This window comes from Peromyscus leucopus, chromosome 2 (genome assembly GCF_004664715.2).
Source record: "Peromyscus leucopus breed LL Stock chromosome 2, UCI_PerLeu_2.1, whole genome shotgun sequence".
Lineage (NCBI taxonomy): Eukaryota > Metazoa > Chordata > Mammalia > Rodentia > Cricetidae > Peromyscus > Peromyscus leucopus.
Window position 1 is genome coordinate 16,358,223 of NC_051064.1, and position 16,252 is coordinate 16,374,474.

The following is a 16,252-nucleotide window of genomic DNA, read 5'->3' on the forward strand; positions in this document are numbered from 1 at the left end:
AGGAATGCTGTGAACAACTTTCATCCACAATGTGTAGTAACAGATAGGAAAAGTATTATTTGCATCTCATGTACCAATGATAGTGCAGTGTGGTGGTATTGTGTTCCCCAAAATATTGTGTACCTTAATAAATTTATCTGGGGTCAGAGAACAGACAGCCACTAGATACAAAGGCTAGAAAATGGTGGCACTCACACCTTTAATCCTAGCATTCCAGAGATAGAAATCCCTCTGGATCTCTGTGAGTTCAAGGCCACATTGGAAATAGCCAAGCATGGTGACACGCCTTTAATCCCAGAAAGCCAGCCTTTAATCCCAGGGAGTGGTGGTAGAAAGCAGGAAGATATATAAGGCGTGAGGACCAGAAACTAGAAGCTTTTGGCTGGTTAAGCATTTGGCTGGTTAAGCATTCAGGCTTTTGAGCAGTAGTTCAGCTGAGAGCCATTGGGATGAGGACTCAGAGGCCTCCAGTCTGAGGAGACAAGACCAGCTGAGGATCTGGCAAGGTGAGATAGCTGTGGCTTGTTCTGTCTCTCTGATCTACCAGCATGGACCCCAATAACTCGCCTTGGGTTTGATTTTATTAATAAGAACTTTTAAGATTCCTGCTACAGTGCAGTGCTGAAAATCTTCCAAATGGCACTGAATAGGTATAGTGGTATGAGCAGCACCAAGCAAAACTACCTGTTCCGTGTTCTGTGATGTATTTCTAAATGAATGTATCTGATTACACATGGATGGTTGTTTGTTGTTGTTGTTATTATTATTAATTATTATTACTTTCTCTTTAAGTTAAAGTGCAGTTTGGACAACCTGATATTGCTTGAGTTGTTTTCACCCAGTGAAGCTTCACTATAGTTTCTTTGTCAGGATTATTAGGAAGTTAGTGACCATGCTCAATATGTACAATTCAGGTATGGCCAAGAAGGGGGAGGATAAACATTAGTCTATATACACGCAAAATCAAATTAAAAGGCAATATTCAAATGAGGCTGCTTAATATCAAATGTTTATATAGAGCAAAGGTTAGATTTAAATTAGTTATTTTTTTCTCCTTCACACATAATTTAGAATTCCTTAAAATATGTGTCTTAACTCAAGTCAACCTGGCAGGTAAGCAAGTACCCACAAAACTAAATTATTGAGCGAAATGTTTTTGACATTTAGTTGAATAAATGCAAGCTCTCAACTTTATGCAGATTTTAATTTTATTCTTTTCCTTGACTTTATCTAAATTTATTTTTCTGCTGAGATTAACAGCAGTGAGTATCAAATATTAATGTGTTATTATTATACCTTCTTCATAGTCACAAATTGTTTGATGGTAGCATATTTCTCTCTCTCTCTCTCTCTCTCTCTCTCTCTCTCTCTCTCTCTCTCTCTCTCTCTCCCTCTCTCTCTCTCTCTCCCTGTGGTGGGTGCACAGGCATCTGGAGGGCAAAGGTCAGTACCACGGTGTCTTCTTCAATTGATAATTGATCTCTGCCTTATTGTTTGAGACAGGGTCTCTCACTGAATCTGGAGCTTAGAGGCATGTCTAGGCTGGCTGTCCAGCATGCTCCCGAGATCTTCCTGTCTGCCTTTCCAGTGCGTAGCTCATAGACACATGTCATTGCTCAGGCTTTTGAATGTGGGTTCTGAGCTGTGGAATTCTGAGCCATCAGAGAGAGCCATCTCCGGAGACTGATTCTCCCAATGTACTGGTTTCTTGACCATGCGTTTTCAAAAGTCATGCACTACTTTAATCACAGTCTAGGCTCTGAGTTTTATAAATGTGACGTTAATGCAAAATATTTCCACAGACTCCTTCCCCCACCTCTTCCTATCTGTTGCCTGTTCTGTTCCCGTTTACTGGTTTTGGAAGGGCTGCCCTCATTGTTCACACATTCAGTCATATACTTCAGGTATCCAAACCATGTTATTACCATAATGTTGTACTAATTGGTTAATTTAGCAGTAGTCCCTACATTGTATGGTGAAGTCTGTGAATGTTAAGGCTGTTTCTAAATTGTTCAACATGGTCGGCCTAGCACTGTCATACATATGTGGTGATAAACAAACAAATGCAGAGTAGCTGAGAACATGGTAACAGATTATAATAAGCCAAGTATCTGATGTCAATTAAATACCAGCTCTTGACGTGTGTGTGTGTGTGTGTGTGTGTGTGTGTGTGTGTGTGTTTCTGTTAAATTTGGGAGAGTGGTGGGATTCAAAAGGTGGGGGTCTCTTTGCTCATTCACATGCCAAGGAAGGAGCCAGGGGATTCATTTTCTCTATTAGTGTCGTACGTAGTTGACCTGAGTTTGATGGAAGAATGAAGGACAAGAGAATTTTATGCATGAAAACATAGCTTTCTCTTCCAGTACTTATTCTTCTCCCTATCTTTGCATCTTCCAGTCATTAGGGGTTTTTAGTAAAGCACCATGGAGTTTATTTAGGTCCAGGTTTGCACTCAGGGTTTTGTGGGCAGTCCTGACTTCCTGACTTTGTTCCTTTCTCATTCCTGTAGATTTATGCATATGTTTTTGAGAACATCAAGTCTGTTCAGCTGGAAGCTCTGCTCTTATCCTTGCTGAGCATCGTTGTCCTTGTTCTCGTTAAAGAGCTCAATGAACAGTTTAAAAGAAAAATCAAAGTTGTTCTTCCTGTCGACTTGGTTTTGGTAAGTATGCAATCAACAACACTTAGTTGTTTTCAGGGGCAAGGGTAAAGTCTGCAGATGCTCACTATATTTTCTACAGTAACTCACAGCCATTCCTGCGTCTCATTAATGAAAGACTAATTTGCATGGATATACATTAATGTAAGAAACATTTTGAGTCAATAATTTTAAAAAAGAAGGACATATGTTTTCAATTTACACAGCATTTCTCATATGCTTTCAATTTTTTGTAAAAATAAGAGGGCACATTGCCTGAGATCTTATAAGAGACATATCTAAGAGTGAGTCTCCAATGATATTGGGTATGATCTTATGCAAAATAATAAAATATGACACCCTGTGCTATTGCCATGACACTTCTGTGACACATATTAAACTATTATCTGGCAAATACTCATTAATGATTGGAACGTTTATTGATTTTCCTGTTACTGAACTAATTTTACCTCTCTGAAAAGATGCTCAGGATTTTCATTGGCCAGGGCTGGTTCTTCAAAATATGTTTGTGACTGGAAAAATACATCATATCTTGCTTCTAAAGATGGAAGTTTTAAGAGCCTTTCCCAGGAGCACTTAGTAAAATATCACATTGACATGACCACAGTCTACGTTAATGAGCTTTAAGTGGTCCTTGGATTTTCATGTATATTATAAATGGTATCCAAATAACTTCATTGATTAAAATTTTGATGGCAAGATCCATGCCATCTCACCCCAAAGTTTGGAAGAGGTTTAGAAATGTCCGTTGTATCTTGGAAAGCTATATTAAAAGTTTTATAAAATCAAAATTTGAAAATAACCTTCAGGAGACATGTCCCTAACCTAGTCATAAAGCATCTGACATTCTCTAAAAAATTGGAAAGGATCATTTCTAAAATGACAGATATTCTTGAGATGGCATGGACTTTCAAGACTCTTGGTAAGAACCCCAGTGCAAGCCCAAATACTTAAAAGTCGGAGAACATGAAGTTAAAGAAAGCAGGTTCTGTTTTTTTTTTTTGTTGTTGTTGTTACTCATTTTTTACCTCAACTACTGTATCTCAGTGATGACCTTAGAAAGCAGGTTAGAACAGAGAATTCTACTCCAGTGAGTCTGAGAGAACGTGGCCGCATGAGTAGATCCATTCTAGGCTTGCCTTATCCCTCCCCCGCCAGCTTCATCACACTCATAAGGTATCCTATATACACATGTGGATACCCCTGAACCACTGTCAAGTTTTGGACATGTCCACCTCACCATCACTGCCCCTTGGTCTTCCCTGGGTCGCTCTGGTAAGGAAGATCTGCCACAACCAGGCTGATACTGTATAGGCAGGGAATGACAGATACTTGAGTGTCTGCAGCATGGAAGAGAAACAAGGGTAGAATTTGAGTTGGGCACCTCTTCTTCTTCTTCTTCTTCTTCTTCTTCTTCTTCTTCTTCTTCTTCTTCTTCTTCTTCTTTTTTTAATAAAGCTTCCGATTTATAGGGAATGTGACAGTTGGAGGAGAGTCAGATTAGAACTATCTTTAGCAACCGGGGCAGAATCCCTTCCTGCCCATGTCGAAGAGCCAAAGAGCCACACTGGCCTGTATATACCTATAATACTAACAAAATACTAAAGAGGAACTGGTGAACTCAGGATAAAGAAACTGAATCATGTTATCAAAATACAGCAAGGAAGCAGGGTGCTTGCTATCTCCCTGACCATTTCAGTAACTTAGAAATAACTATTATATCACATTAATATCTATATAGTTTATTCTTGCCTTTTCTTTGTTAAATCCAAAATACTATTTTACTTTTTAAGCACATTTGATGCTTTAGAAACTTTTGTAAATTCAGTTAAACATCAGCTGAAGGCATAGTTAGGAACATAACTACAAAGACTACTACTTAGTATTGAGCATTGATTGTTAGATGATCCTTATTTGATGGTATAATTTTGTTATGCTTTTTCTCTGGCCATACTTATGGGAAATTTGTACTTTAAGTATATGATTGATGTATCCATTTTAAGAAGATGAATCCTTTTATACTCTTTTTTATTGTTTCATTTCTATTTGTCTATAGAAGACTTCTCAAGGTTCATTTTAGGTGATAAAACTAGTTTTTACTTTATTCCAATTGTTATTCTTTTAGTAGCCCAATTTAGTAGGTTTTTTTGCCATTTTTATTTAGGATCCCAAATATAATTTGACCACAACCCAACACAGTCATGAAATGATGTAGTAACAGGTCAGAAGAACTGACATAAACTATTGTCAGCATCTTTTCAGATCAACCTAAAAGGCCCAGGCTACGTTCTCAGGGAGCAGAAATTGACATAATGTAAAGAAAGTGCCTCAGATTAGACAACCTGGAAGTCCCAGAGCTGAGATGAAAGACTGTGAAAATGGGTGGAAGATGCTCGGGGACATCGCCAATACGACAGAGGCTGACCTGGCTCTGGCATGTGCTTACAGATGATTGTGGGGCTGAGGAGCTAGTTCATCTGTTAAGTGCAAAAGTGTGAGGACTAGCGTTCAGATACCCAGAACTCTTCTAAGTGCCACCCAGGCCGCCTGTAATTCCAGCCTTGGAAGATGGTAATAGGGGATCCCCAGGATGAACTGGCTGTCCAGATTAGCCATATAGAGAAACTCTGGGCTTGATTGAGAGACCCCATCTCAACAAATAAGGAGGAATAGCAGAAAAATATTAACTTTGGTCCTCTACATGTACAAGAATCCTTGTGCATTTGCACACAGGCAAATATGTATGCACACATGTAACACAAATGCGCATGCACATATAGACACACTGACTATGATTGTAGACAGAGCAAGTGACCTTGCTTGAATATCTCAATAACATCAAAATAAGTTATCTGAATCTCCTTGAGGGCTATCTGAAAGTCGTTTGTCCCACCAGGCTGGGAACTGGCATGTTTTACTTCATGAAGGAGATAAAGCCTCAAATTAAAAAAAAAAAATGAGGCTGTAAATCAGCATTTACTACTAGCAGAGTAAGAATATTGAACAGTACTTTATGCTCTCGAGAGGTAGCTCTCACAGAGGGATAATGTTCTCACAAAGCATTCTTTCATGTCATGAGAGAAAAGTAGGTTGAAATGCAGTACATGCACACACACACACACCACCACCACCACCACCACCACCACCACTACATTTTGTGCCTTTCAAAACTGGACATACTTGGGTGAGTACAAAGAGAATGTGAGAAAAACCATGAGATTGTACAGACTGTACTTTGAAAAATCAGAGGGACATCTTGAATTTTAGAAGTTATTTTAGAATTGTACTTGACACATGATTGGTGACTATGCATAATAATTAGTTCAGAGTGACATTGTGTTTACAGTTTAATTATCAGATCAAAATCATTGGCATAGCCATTGGCTTGGTTATTTTGCATTCTTTTGTATTGGAACATTCTAAGTCCTTTTTTATCAGAGATTTTAGAATACACAGTTAATCATCATCAATGGTGGATATTTATTGAACTGTGTTCTAAGACCTCAGAAGCTAATGCTTCCTAATCAAGTTCACCCTGTGCCTGTTAATCATTTTCTCCTTACCTTTGCCCCTATTTTTCTTTTCTTTTCTTTTTTCTTTCTTTGTGACCCAGGAACTACTGTATAGCCCAGGCTGCTCTCAAATTTGAGATCCTCATGTCTCAGCATCCTGACAGCTAGGATTACAGATATGCAACCCCGCTCCTGGCTTAACTCTTAGCATTTCATTAATAAATAGTAATTATGGGACATATAATGTGTATTTTTAAGTGGTCTTAGGTATTTGAAAGCCAGCTAGTAATGCATACACACACACACACATATGTATGTTTTTCTTTTTTTTTTTTTGTATGGAACCACACAGATCATTGCTGCCTCATTTGCTTGCTATTGTACCAACATGGAAAACACATATGGATTAGAAGTAGTTGGACACATTCCAAATGGGTAATGTAGCCTTTCTTTTAATATGTCTTTATCTGAGTGTTTGTTTTTGGTGTTCAAAGGGCCTGGACCTAGGTACGTATGGATTTCATTTCTTTTTGTGGCTGTATGAGGCAAAATTCTAATTAATTTTTATTATAAATGACAAAACCAACATGTGGAGAAAAACAGTAATTTTTTAGGTTATAAGCTAACATGTTATTAAATAAGCATGTAATTGTCTTATGCAGCATTGCTTCAAGTAAAAGATTCCAAAAGTATTTACAAAGATATGGCTAAAAAAATAATGGAGGTTGCTAAATTTGCAATTTTCTGGACTTGGCCCAACTTAATTCCTCAGCCACACATGTTCTTGTGGTCATTTTTATTTCACTTAAGTTATGATAAGTGTAAGCAAGCATCCTGTGGAACTGGAAGCCCATGGGCTTGAGTAGAGAGTTACAGAGAAGGGCAAGGTAGAACTGGCCTGGCTCTCCACCTCTCTTTAGTTTTCCACTAGGCTTCAAGAGAATGTTTCCCATATTTAACATCGTGAAAGGACAAAGGTCCTTCCAAAAAACAGCCTGAAAAGGAGAGAAAAATGTGCACCTTAGGACTTAGTCCCTTCTTCTAGGCTGTGTAACACAAATGTGTAAAAATTTTGAAACAAAGTTAAGAGTCGTTGGGTCTTCTATATTTTATTTTTCACCCCCTTAAAACAAAGAAATAATAGAAAAATTCTCAGAAACTTTTAAGAAATCCTGTGTTTACTGGCCTATGCAAATGCAGGTAAAGGAGAGTTTCCTCAATCATCCCTAGTTTCCTAAAGGTTCCCTGTCTTTCCTTTGAAAGCCAATTAATTGTTTTTTTCTTCAGTCCAGTTGTTATTAATTACATTTAACTTTAATGAAATAAGAGTTCCATTTCTTCAAGTTTTGTATAATATGTATCTTAGCAAGCGTATTCATAAAAATCTGTTTTGAGAATAAGGGTTAGTAAGTGGGTAACAAAAATTCATGACTGTCTTCCATCTATCCTTGTTCACCCTTACTTGAATTCCCTTTCTAGAAACACTCTTAAGAAATTGCAAAAATGCATGGCTTTGAAAAACAGGAGCAGAGACCAAAGCCCAGTTCAGCTGTTCCCCTTGTAACCTTCCTCCAAACATTTTCCCATCCCTACAGTGGTTGCGGTGAACTTGATTTGAGGTTGTTGGGGAAAATTGAATGAAACAGTTAATGAGAAAGAGCCCACACTCTACTCACACACTAGATAGTAAGATACCAACCAGTATGAAATCACTTCTCCCTTTTCTTTTATTTTTACCATAGGGATTCTTTGGATGTGTGTGTGGGGGGGGATAAGTCTCCCAAAATGATAAGGGATACATAAGTGGTCATTTGGCTTACATGGTTTTCAAGGGCCAATAAGACATAATGGCTGGGTATTATCTGAGAAATGTTTTAAAGACTTCTTTGAAATGAAGTTAAGTGTGGTCTATTTTGCAATAGAGAGTAGATGAGTTCTTCCTACATATTTTCTTTAGTTTGTGTAAGCCATGATTAACTGTCTCATGAAAGGATTGAGTTAAAAATGTAATTACCTTAATGAAGTCAACGGCATATTTGGAGATTAGCCGACAGTAAAGTAAGCCAGTGTTTGCCTGAAACTCTGCAGCATTCAAGGGAGGAAACCCAGCTCCAGTGCCAGCCAAATAAATATTTGGAAAAGTTCAAATGAAACGAAGGCCCAGATATGCTTTTGTTTCCTACAAGAAACTTCTGTCAAGTCAGAATTTCTGCGGTATGACCTGAATTCCCTTGGCGTGAGTGTCAGCTAAGTGCACGGGGCTCTCCCTGTGGTGTTTCCTACAGTTTTGCTTCTCTGCTAAATAATGGCGAAATGACAGGGCTTCTCCGGAAATGAATGCTTAGTTTTTCCCTTGGAGGTTTCACGTATTCCATGCAAACTTTAGAAACATACTGCAGTGGAATTCATGGCAAGTTGTTAACAGAAATGACAGGAAGGTTGGTGGCTTCAATCCAGTCTCCCTCTCCATAGGATTCCTCCACCCCGTGCTCCACCCATGAACATCCTCTCCGCCGTGCTCACTGAAGCTTTTGGAGTTGCACTTGTAGGCTATGTGGCCTCACTGTCTCTCGCTCAAGGATCTGCCAAGAAGTTCAAATATTCAGTTGATGACAACCAGGTAGAGTGTGCCCCCAGCCCCTCTCTAGCCAGTGTGTTTTACTGCTCTGTAGATGCTTAGATACTGAAAAGGTCAAATGTTTGAAAATACAAATTTTCTAATGTGTAGCAAGAATGGACCGAAGAAAGCAATAGAGTCTCCGAGTCATTCCCGGAAGCTGAGAGTCTAGTGTTCCCAGCTTATAATACATTAATTTGTTCATTCCCTCCTTTTATTTGCATGTGTGTCAGAGGACAGCCTCCAGGATTCAGTTCTTTCCTTCACTGTGTGGGGCCTGGGATGGAATGAGATCATCAGGTTTTGTAGCAAGTGCCTTCACCTGCTGAGTTATCTCATTGACCCTTAAAACACATTTTTAGAAACATACACCATCATGTTCTTTTATTTGGTTTTAGGAGAGTCGCCAAGCATATTTGTCATTTCATGACACATAACTAATATATCAGCACTACAGGGTGTGAAGTCCTGTTCCTGCATACTTGAGAGTGCGTGCGTACTTGTTTACTGAATCTGTTTCTCCCAGTATCTTTGTCACGCCGCAAGGCCCCACACTGCTCTGGGGGCCTGCACAGAAGCCGCAGTGTCCTACCTACAAGCACACTGCCACCTGCACACAGAACTCATGCTGAGGTCATCCGCCTCAGTTCTCTCCGGATATGTGGATATTAAGCCCTGCTGTAGGTTCCAAGGATAAAATAATGAACTGCTTTGATGAATGTTTTCATCCACTCAGAAACTCTCAGGGACTTCCTCCTTTCACGCTCAAATCACAGACCTCATTGCCATGACTTACACGGCTGTATGTCTTCAGGATCCCATTTCTTATCTGGTCTCTTATGATATGTCCTAGCCACACTTTCTGTATCTTCTTTGAACTCACTAGTCGGGATTCTGGCTGGGGAATTTTGCACTCACAGTTCTATTTCCTGTGAATCCTGCTCCCTCACACATCTGTACAAGTTTCTCATTCAGATCCTCACTTCATAGGAAGACCTCTATTGACCAAACTCCTCAAATCCAGGCCTCTCTACACCCTTCTCTACTTGCTGTCTAAGTCTGTCTATTCGCTGTCTATATTTTCTTGTCAGAACCACATCTCTCCGAGGCCAGAGATGATTGTTTCCAGTAACTGGTGCCAATAGGGGCAGGCAGGGTGTTAGGAGGAGTTTTCATTTATCCAGTAGAAGCATGGTGACTGGAGCAGGCCCTGGTGAGGAAAAGCCCATGTGGATGCACACTGGATTGCATCTGGAGTTTCTGGGAAGAGTCATGGATAGCTGTACAGTTGGGGGCCAGACATGGGAGGATGTGATTGGGATTCGAGGGCCCTGTAGACCAGTTACCGAGTTTTCATTAGCCATCAAATGTGGATGCCAAATAACAGGTTGGACATGGGAGTCTGAAGTTCAGGAGAGGAGTCCACGCTGAAGATGTAAATGTGGGAGCTGTCTGTTTGTATCTGTGTAGTTAAGATGTAGATACACAAGACAAACAGCCCTACATTGGCAACTGGTTAGATAACAAAGGAAACTGAGAAGTGACAGCAGAGAGCTGGAGGGAAACTTGGAGTGTGAGGTCCAAGAAGCCAATGGAAGGGATTTTTTAAAGAAAGGTGAAATAGTAACTGTGGCAAATGCATCTTTATACCAGGTAAGGGAAGAAGGAGTCATTGGAGTTAGTCAGGCAGAAGTTGTGAGGAAAGGGTAGGAACAGAGACTGACTGGTGTGACTGAAAATATAGACATGGATGATGGAAATCATGAGTAAATAGAATTTCCTCACAAGTTTGTTGTCAGAGTTGAAAGAGTGATGTGCTCAGAATAGTCTTGGAGGATTACAAACAGTCAATGAACATTGACTATTTTTATTATAAACTGTTGCATCTCAACTGATGAGAAGAACAGTAACTGAGCATAAACAAGCTTCATTCTTTGGCAAATTGTACCTGGGACTCTAGAAGGAGATTGTGATAAAGAAATGTTCTATTCTCTCATAACTAATCTTGCAGGAATTTTTGGCCCACGGCCTCAGCAATGTGATCCCTTCATTTTTCTTCTGTATCCCAAGTGCTGCTGCCATGGGAAGGACGGCTGCTCTGTACAGCACAGGAGCCAGGACACAGGTAACAACCGTTCCGCAGGGAAAGAGGGGCTGTGGGGCCACCGTCCCTTCTCAGACCAGAAGAGGTACCTTGAAAATGTTGCTAATTTGTACTTTCTAAGCAGCTTCTAGGAATCCTCCCTCCCTCTCCTGCTCCCTCTTTCCCATTCTCTCTCCCCCTCTTTTTCTTATCTTTCCCCATTAATGACTTTCCCACAGGCTCAATGATTCAAGGAGCAAACTGCACCCATGGCAGCTCTATTATTAGCAATCTTGAAGCCGGGGCTCCATCTAGTGGTGTCTCAGTTAACCTAACCAGTCTCGATGACTTTCTCTTTTTCTTTCTTTCTTTTTCTATTTGCTTACTTCCTTGAAATAAAAGATAATCAAGTCTATGCAGAATCAGTTCTCAACACTAACATTGCATGTATAGCAATGAGCAAATGTGCCAAAGTACCATTCTATATATGTGAATATTTGGGATTAAAAAAACACTCAAAAGGATTCTTTTTTGCGAGCCTCATATATTAGGCATTATGCTGCATAATGGCAGAGTGATGATGATGATGATGATGATGATGATGATAGAGATGATGGTACTGATGGTTGGTGGTGGAAACAATATTGAATTATGTGTCAGGCATTATGTGTCTAATTTTTTATATAAATGGACTCAGTCTCTTAGGCAACTCATTGAAAGTTGTAAAATTGTTCTCCATTTCTATGTGAGAAAGTTGAGGGAAATGTGGCTGAAGTAATTGATCCAGGTGTTGTGTAACAAAACTTTTCCTAGGGAGACCCAACACACATACACATCTATTCATCTCAGATAAGGATCCCACAATAGATCTATGTATGCACAGTGCAGATACCAACAAAGTCCAACTTGGAGAACTAATGAGTTTTATTGGGGTTGCATATAGTAATATGTGTGAGGGATTACTTACAAGCGCAGAAATGACTCAAAGACGGATGTACCACCAAAGCCCACCCCAGCATGGATGACAGCTCACAAAAGCTGGTAGTTGGGAACACACTGCACAGTCTGCAGGCAGCTCAATAGGTTGGAGAGTGTCCTTTCCACGTGCCTCGGTTGGTCTAAACCTTTTCAAGTAGCTTAGCTAACTGGTTTCTGCTTCTTCCAGGCAGCTGGTCTGGTCTCAGGGTATTTGCAGCTTTGCTTGTCCGCAGCTGACTCTCTGCAGCTTTTATTGTTTACTCTTGGAAGGGAGGGGCCTACTAAATCTGGTCAGTTTCAGGAGCTTCCTGAAGCTACTTTGAGTTGTTTATTTTCTGGCTTAAGGAGCTTCTCTGCAAACTGCTATACAATACCAGGTCATAGACCTAGGGAATGGCAAAGCTTGGATTTAAACTCAGAGTGATTGCACTCTTAACCAATGACCAATCAAGAAAATTGATGTATATCGTAAGAAATTGACAATAACAACTAACCATTATTAAACAATCCATGCATAAAATAAGAATTGAATGAGAATCCATAACCTATTTTATGTGAAAATTCAAACTTTTATTAGAGGTTTATCTTATATTTAATATAGTTTTTAAGCTGTAGAAAATGCATAAGAAAAGTGTAGATTTGCAACCTTGGGGGCAAGTACCAATATAAATACAGATAAATAATAAAGTAGTGAGTAAGACTGATATTATACACCATAGAGCAGAGGGACACATAACCATCAATTTTGAATACATTACAGTTTAACAAATAATAACCATAACTTAAGAAGCAAAATTCTTATGTAAGCTTGGATTTCTCACATTCAAATATAGGTTCATAGTGTCTCTTGGTTGGCACAAACCTTTTTTTTGTGAATTACTCTTAAATGTTTGTGATCATTTACTTTCATGAATCCTTCCTGTAACAGTCTAGGCTTCTATAGATTTTCCTAAGGATCTCTTATAAAAATGGATTACGTTAGGTTGGTTATTTTCATGTTTAGGCTCAATGAACGAAAAATATTGAGTAGGTTCTAGAAGCTAGGCTTGCCTTCCGGTGCCATCACATACAGGTGGCTGGTCTTGCACCAGTAACTCAACTGCTCTGATCAAGGAGAATTATAACTCTGTAAAGATTAAACTAATCAATACATGCAGAACTAGTGAAACACCTAAGCACACAAAAAAATATTTTTGAAATGTCAATGATTGCAATTGATTTTATTACGGTTTTATTGTTTTTAAGTAAAGACACCTGTGTGGCTGGGACGGCCTTCTCCTGGGATGGTTTTCTCATCCTAGTTGGCCCTCACTTGCTGAGGGTGCTTGAGGAAGATGATAGTGTCACTGTCTTATGGACAAAGAGGCTGAAATACACCCCTGAGGTGGCTTCACCACGACGTGCGCTGTCTCTGGCCTTAGGTGCTTTGCATGCATTTCTTATCCCTGTATCAGTGACAAGAAAACTCTGATCAGCCTTTGTAACTTTCAACATTGAGTGCTTAAGAGAAAGAACACTTTAGAAAATTTGTCCTAAGTATACAATCTGAGCAGGTCAATAACATCATTTACTAGGATGGGGAAAGAGGGATTTGTTCTGGGGAGTTACATGTTTGAACTGTTAGAACAAGAGAACATTTCTAAAGGCTTCTTACTTAATAAAATATTTTTTTTCCTGCAAACTATGTATTGAACTTCAAAAGAAATGAATCTAGCAAAATACTAAAGCCCACCAGCAGAGTATTCTCCGAATAACCTGCTTACTGAGGTGAAAACTGCTTCCCAACCATGTCTGTTCAGTTGCACAGAGAATCCGAACTAATGTCCATGCTCAAATTGAGGATGATTTGGTATCCATTTCAGACCTTTTGTGTTGTAACCACTGAGTGTATATAGGTATAGTTGACAACCGGTGTGGCTGAAGAGAGTTCTAACCAGGTCTCCAGAGTTTGGCTCTGAACAGACTACTCGTGAAAGCCTTTCCCCACACATCATGATTTCACAGCGCAGGCCCTTCAGTGGCTCTGCCTCTCCTAGGCCCTGGAACGCATGCCCACTAAATTAACCTGGGACACATAGAAGCCCTTCAACTTTTTATCTAATTAATTACAGTGCCTCAAAGCACAGGTGATAAGCACATTACCCTTATTAATTACTTTACCACCTACAAGAGTTTCAGTATTCTCACAGGAATACTTCACTGTGAAATTTCTGTGTAGTTATCTATTTAAGGCTGGAGGTGTAGCTAATAATAGAGCACTTGTCTGCTGTGCACAGGATTCAATCCCCAGCTCTACAAGCAACAGCAAAGAGTGAGCTTTCTGATAAAACAAAAACACCATCATTTTATTTCTTCCTTCAGTCCCAGAAAAGGCTTTGCACAGTTCAGAAATGTATTTTTTCTACTCACTCTAGTGCTTTCTTAGACAAGCCTTCTCAATCGCTTAGCTTTGCCTGCCTGCCTGTCTTTCTGTGTGTTTGTAGGTTGTCCATGTTCATGTGCATGTAAATGCATGTGCATTTGCAGGTATACATGGCCATGTGTGTGCAGAGACCAGAGGTCAACCCTGGGTGTCATTTCACGAGAACTTTTCACCTTGTATTTTAGAGACAGGGTCTCTTGTTGGCGTGAATCTTACAAAGTAGGTTAGGCTGGCTGACTAGTGAGTTCCCAGGATCCCCCTGTCTCCTCGTCCCTAGCACTGGAATTATAAGTATGTGCGATCATGCCCAGCCTTTGTGATGTGGGTTCTGGGCATCAGAACCCCAGTTCTTTTGTTCACATGCCATGGACTTTACCAGCCAGCCCAAGGATCCAGTTTGCAGTGGTTCACCCTCAAGACCCCTGTTGTTTGCTGAGAGTTTGGTCAGACAGACCAAAGGCAGTGTGTGTGGTCATTAATAAAATTTTAATGTATTGGAGTACATTGTTGTTGGAAAGATTCTATTTAAAATCAGATATTTGATCACATACTTTAAAAAATCCCGTTCAACAGAAATATAATATGAGCTACCCAAGTAATTTAAATTACATAGTGGCCACATCTTAAAAAAGAAAACCTATTAAAATTGACTTCAATACATTTAACTTGTGTAATATGATAAAATTATTATAATTTCAACAAGGATTAAAGAACTATATACAATATTGTTTTTGTATTTTTTCTTCAATAAAGCTTAGGAATCTGGTATATATTTTACATGTGCAGACTAATATTAATATGGACTAGTCACATTTCAAGTACTTAGGAGCTAACATGGCGATTATTGGGCAGGGAATCTGGGACTATTTTATGTAAGTGCATAGAAGGCAAAGACTTCATTCAGTGTTTCAGAAATCTAATCAAATTGTTTAAATAGGAATAATAAAAGATACTTGATAAGTTAGTAGCAAGTGCTGTAGTCAAAGACAGACACACATTCATCCTCCGTATGTGGAAGTGCTCTTAGCTGTGCTCTCCCTGTGGATCTAAGAACAGCCTTTGGGAGAGTAAGACAAACAGCACAAGTGAACACTGTTTCTTACTTCCCTCCTATCTGAACTGGAATGCTAACTCTGGGCGGGAGCTCAGTGTCCCCTGGCTCCCTCTCTTGCACGCTTCTCTTCACTTCCAACAGCAGAAACACATCAGTGCTTTTCAGGGTCTTCAGGAGGATCACAGAACCATGAGGGATGCCAGACAGCATCTGCTGCAGAGGCTATGCAGCCACAACTGAAAACAGCAGCTGGCATGCTGTTTGGCAACGCTAAGATTGCCTCTGGGCTCTAATTTGCAAAACTGAATTCCTTTTATTCTTCCAGAAGTAGGCTCACTGCTTGCATCTTCTACAAGGTCTTAATTTAGCCATGTTGCCTAGTGTCCTGCTTCTTATTCTTTCTTCCTGCTCTTTCCTATCTCTTTTACGATTTCACCACTTTTCATAAATCTGTGCATCATTTGACTTCTGCTTGGGAAGCAAACAATTGTGATCTGTTCTTTCCAAGTAAGTATTGTGTATCCATGGAGGACACTAATACCTTTAGTGGTCATCATTCTAAATAATGAACAATCTATAATGGTGCTGAGATTGACAGCACAGATTAAATGCTACACTTCTTCATCCCCCCAGCCCTCTGAAACAGAATTTATATGTAATGTTTGCATATACATATATATATATATGTATACATATGTATATAACCTTGTAATCAAACATGAAGAAAATAAAGATTTCATTAACTTTTATGCAGACTTAACTCTGAGACATGACTACTTAAAATTTTAAAACAAAAATTATCATGAAGCATTTAGTCAGCATGGCATGGAAAGTACTGAAGAGGAAAATACCTTGTGGATGGTAAGAATGTGAATGCTTGCCTTCGGCATTTATAGCCTAAATCCTTCTGAAACCTACTGAGGAATT

The 16,252-nt window shown here is 39.5% G+C and overlaps 1 protein-coding gene across 3 annotated transcripts in view; it reads left to right on the forward strand.

Moving 5' to 3' along the window:
• The window catches only part of Slc26a7 (solute carrier family 26 member 7), a 127,202-nt gene that overhangs the window by 69,841 nt on the left and 41,109 nt on the right, over positions 1-16,252 (forward strand). For all 3 annotated transcript variants that reach the window (XM_037202388.1, XM_028871614.2, XM_037202389.1), the window contains 4 exons: positions 2,510-2,662; positions 6,524-6,606; positions 8,644-8,791; positions 10,800-10,913. In XM_037202388.1, the coding sequence (XP_037058283.1) occupies positions 2,510-2,662; positions 6,524-6,606; positions 8,644-8,791; positions 10,800-10,913 (498 nt within the window). The remainder of the gene's footprint in view (positions 1-2,509; positions 2,663-6,523; positions 6,607-8,643; positions 8,792-10,799; positions 10,914-16,252) is intronic.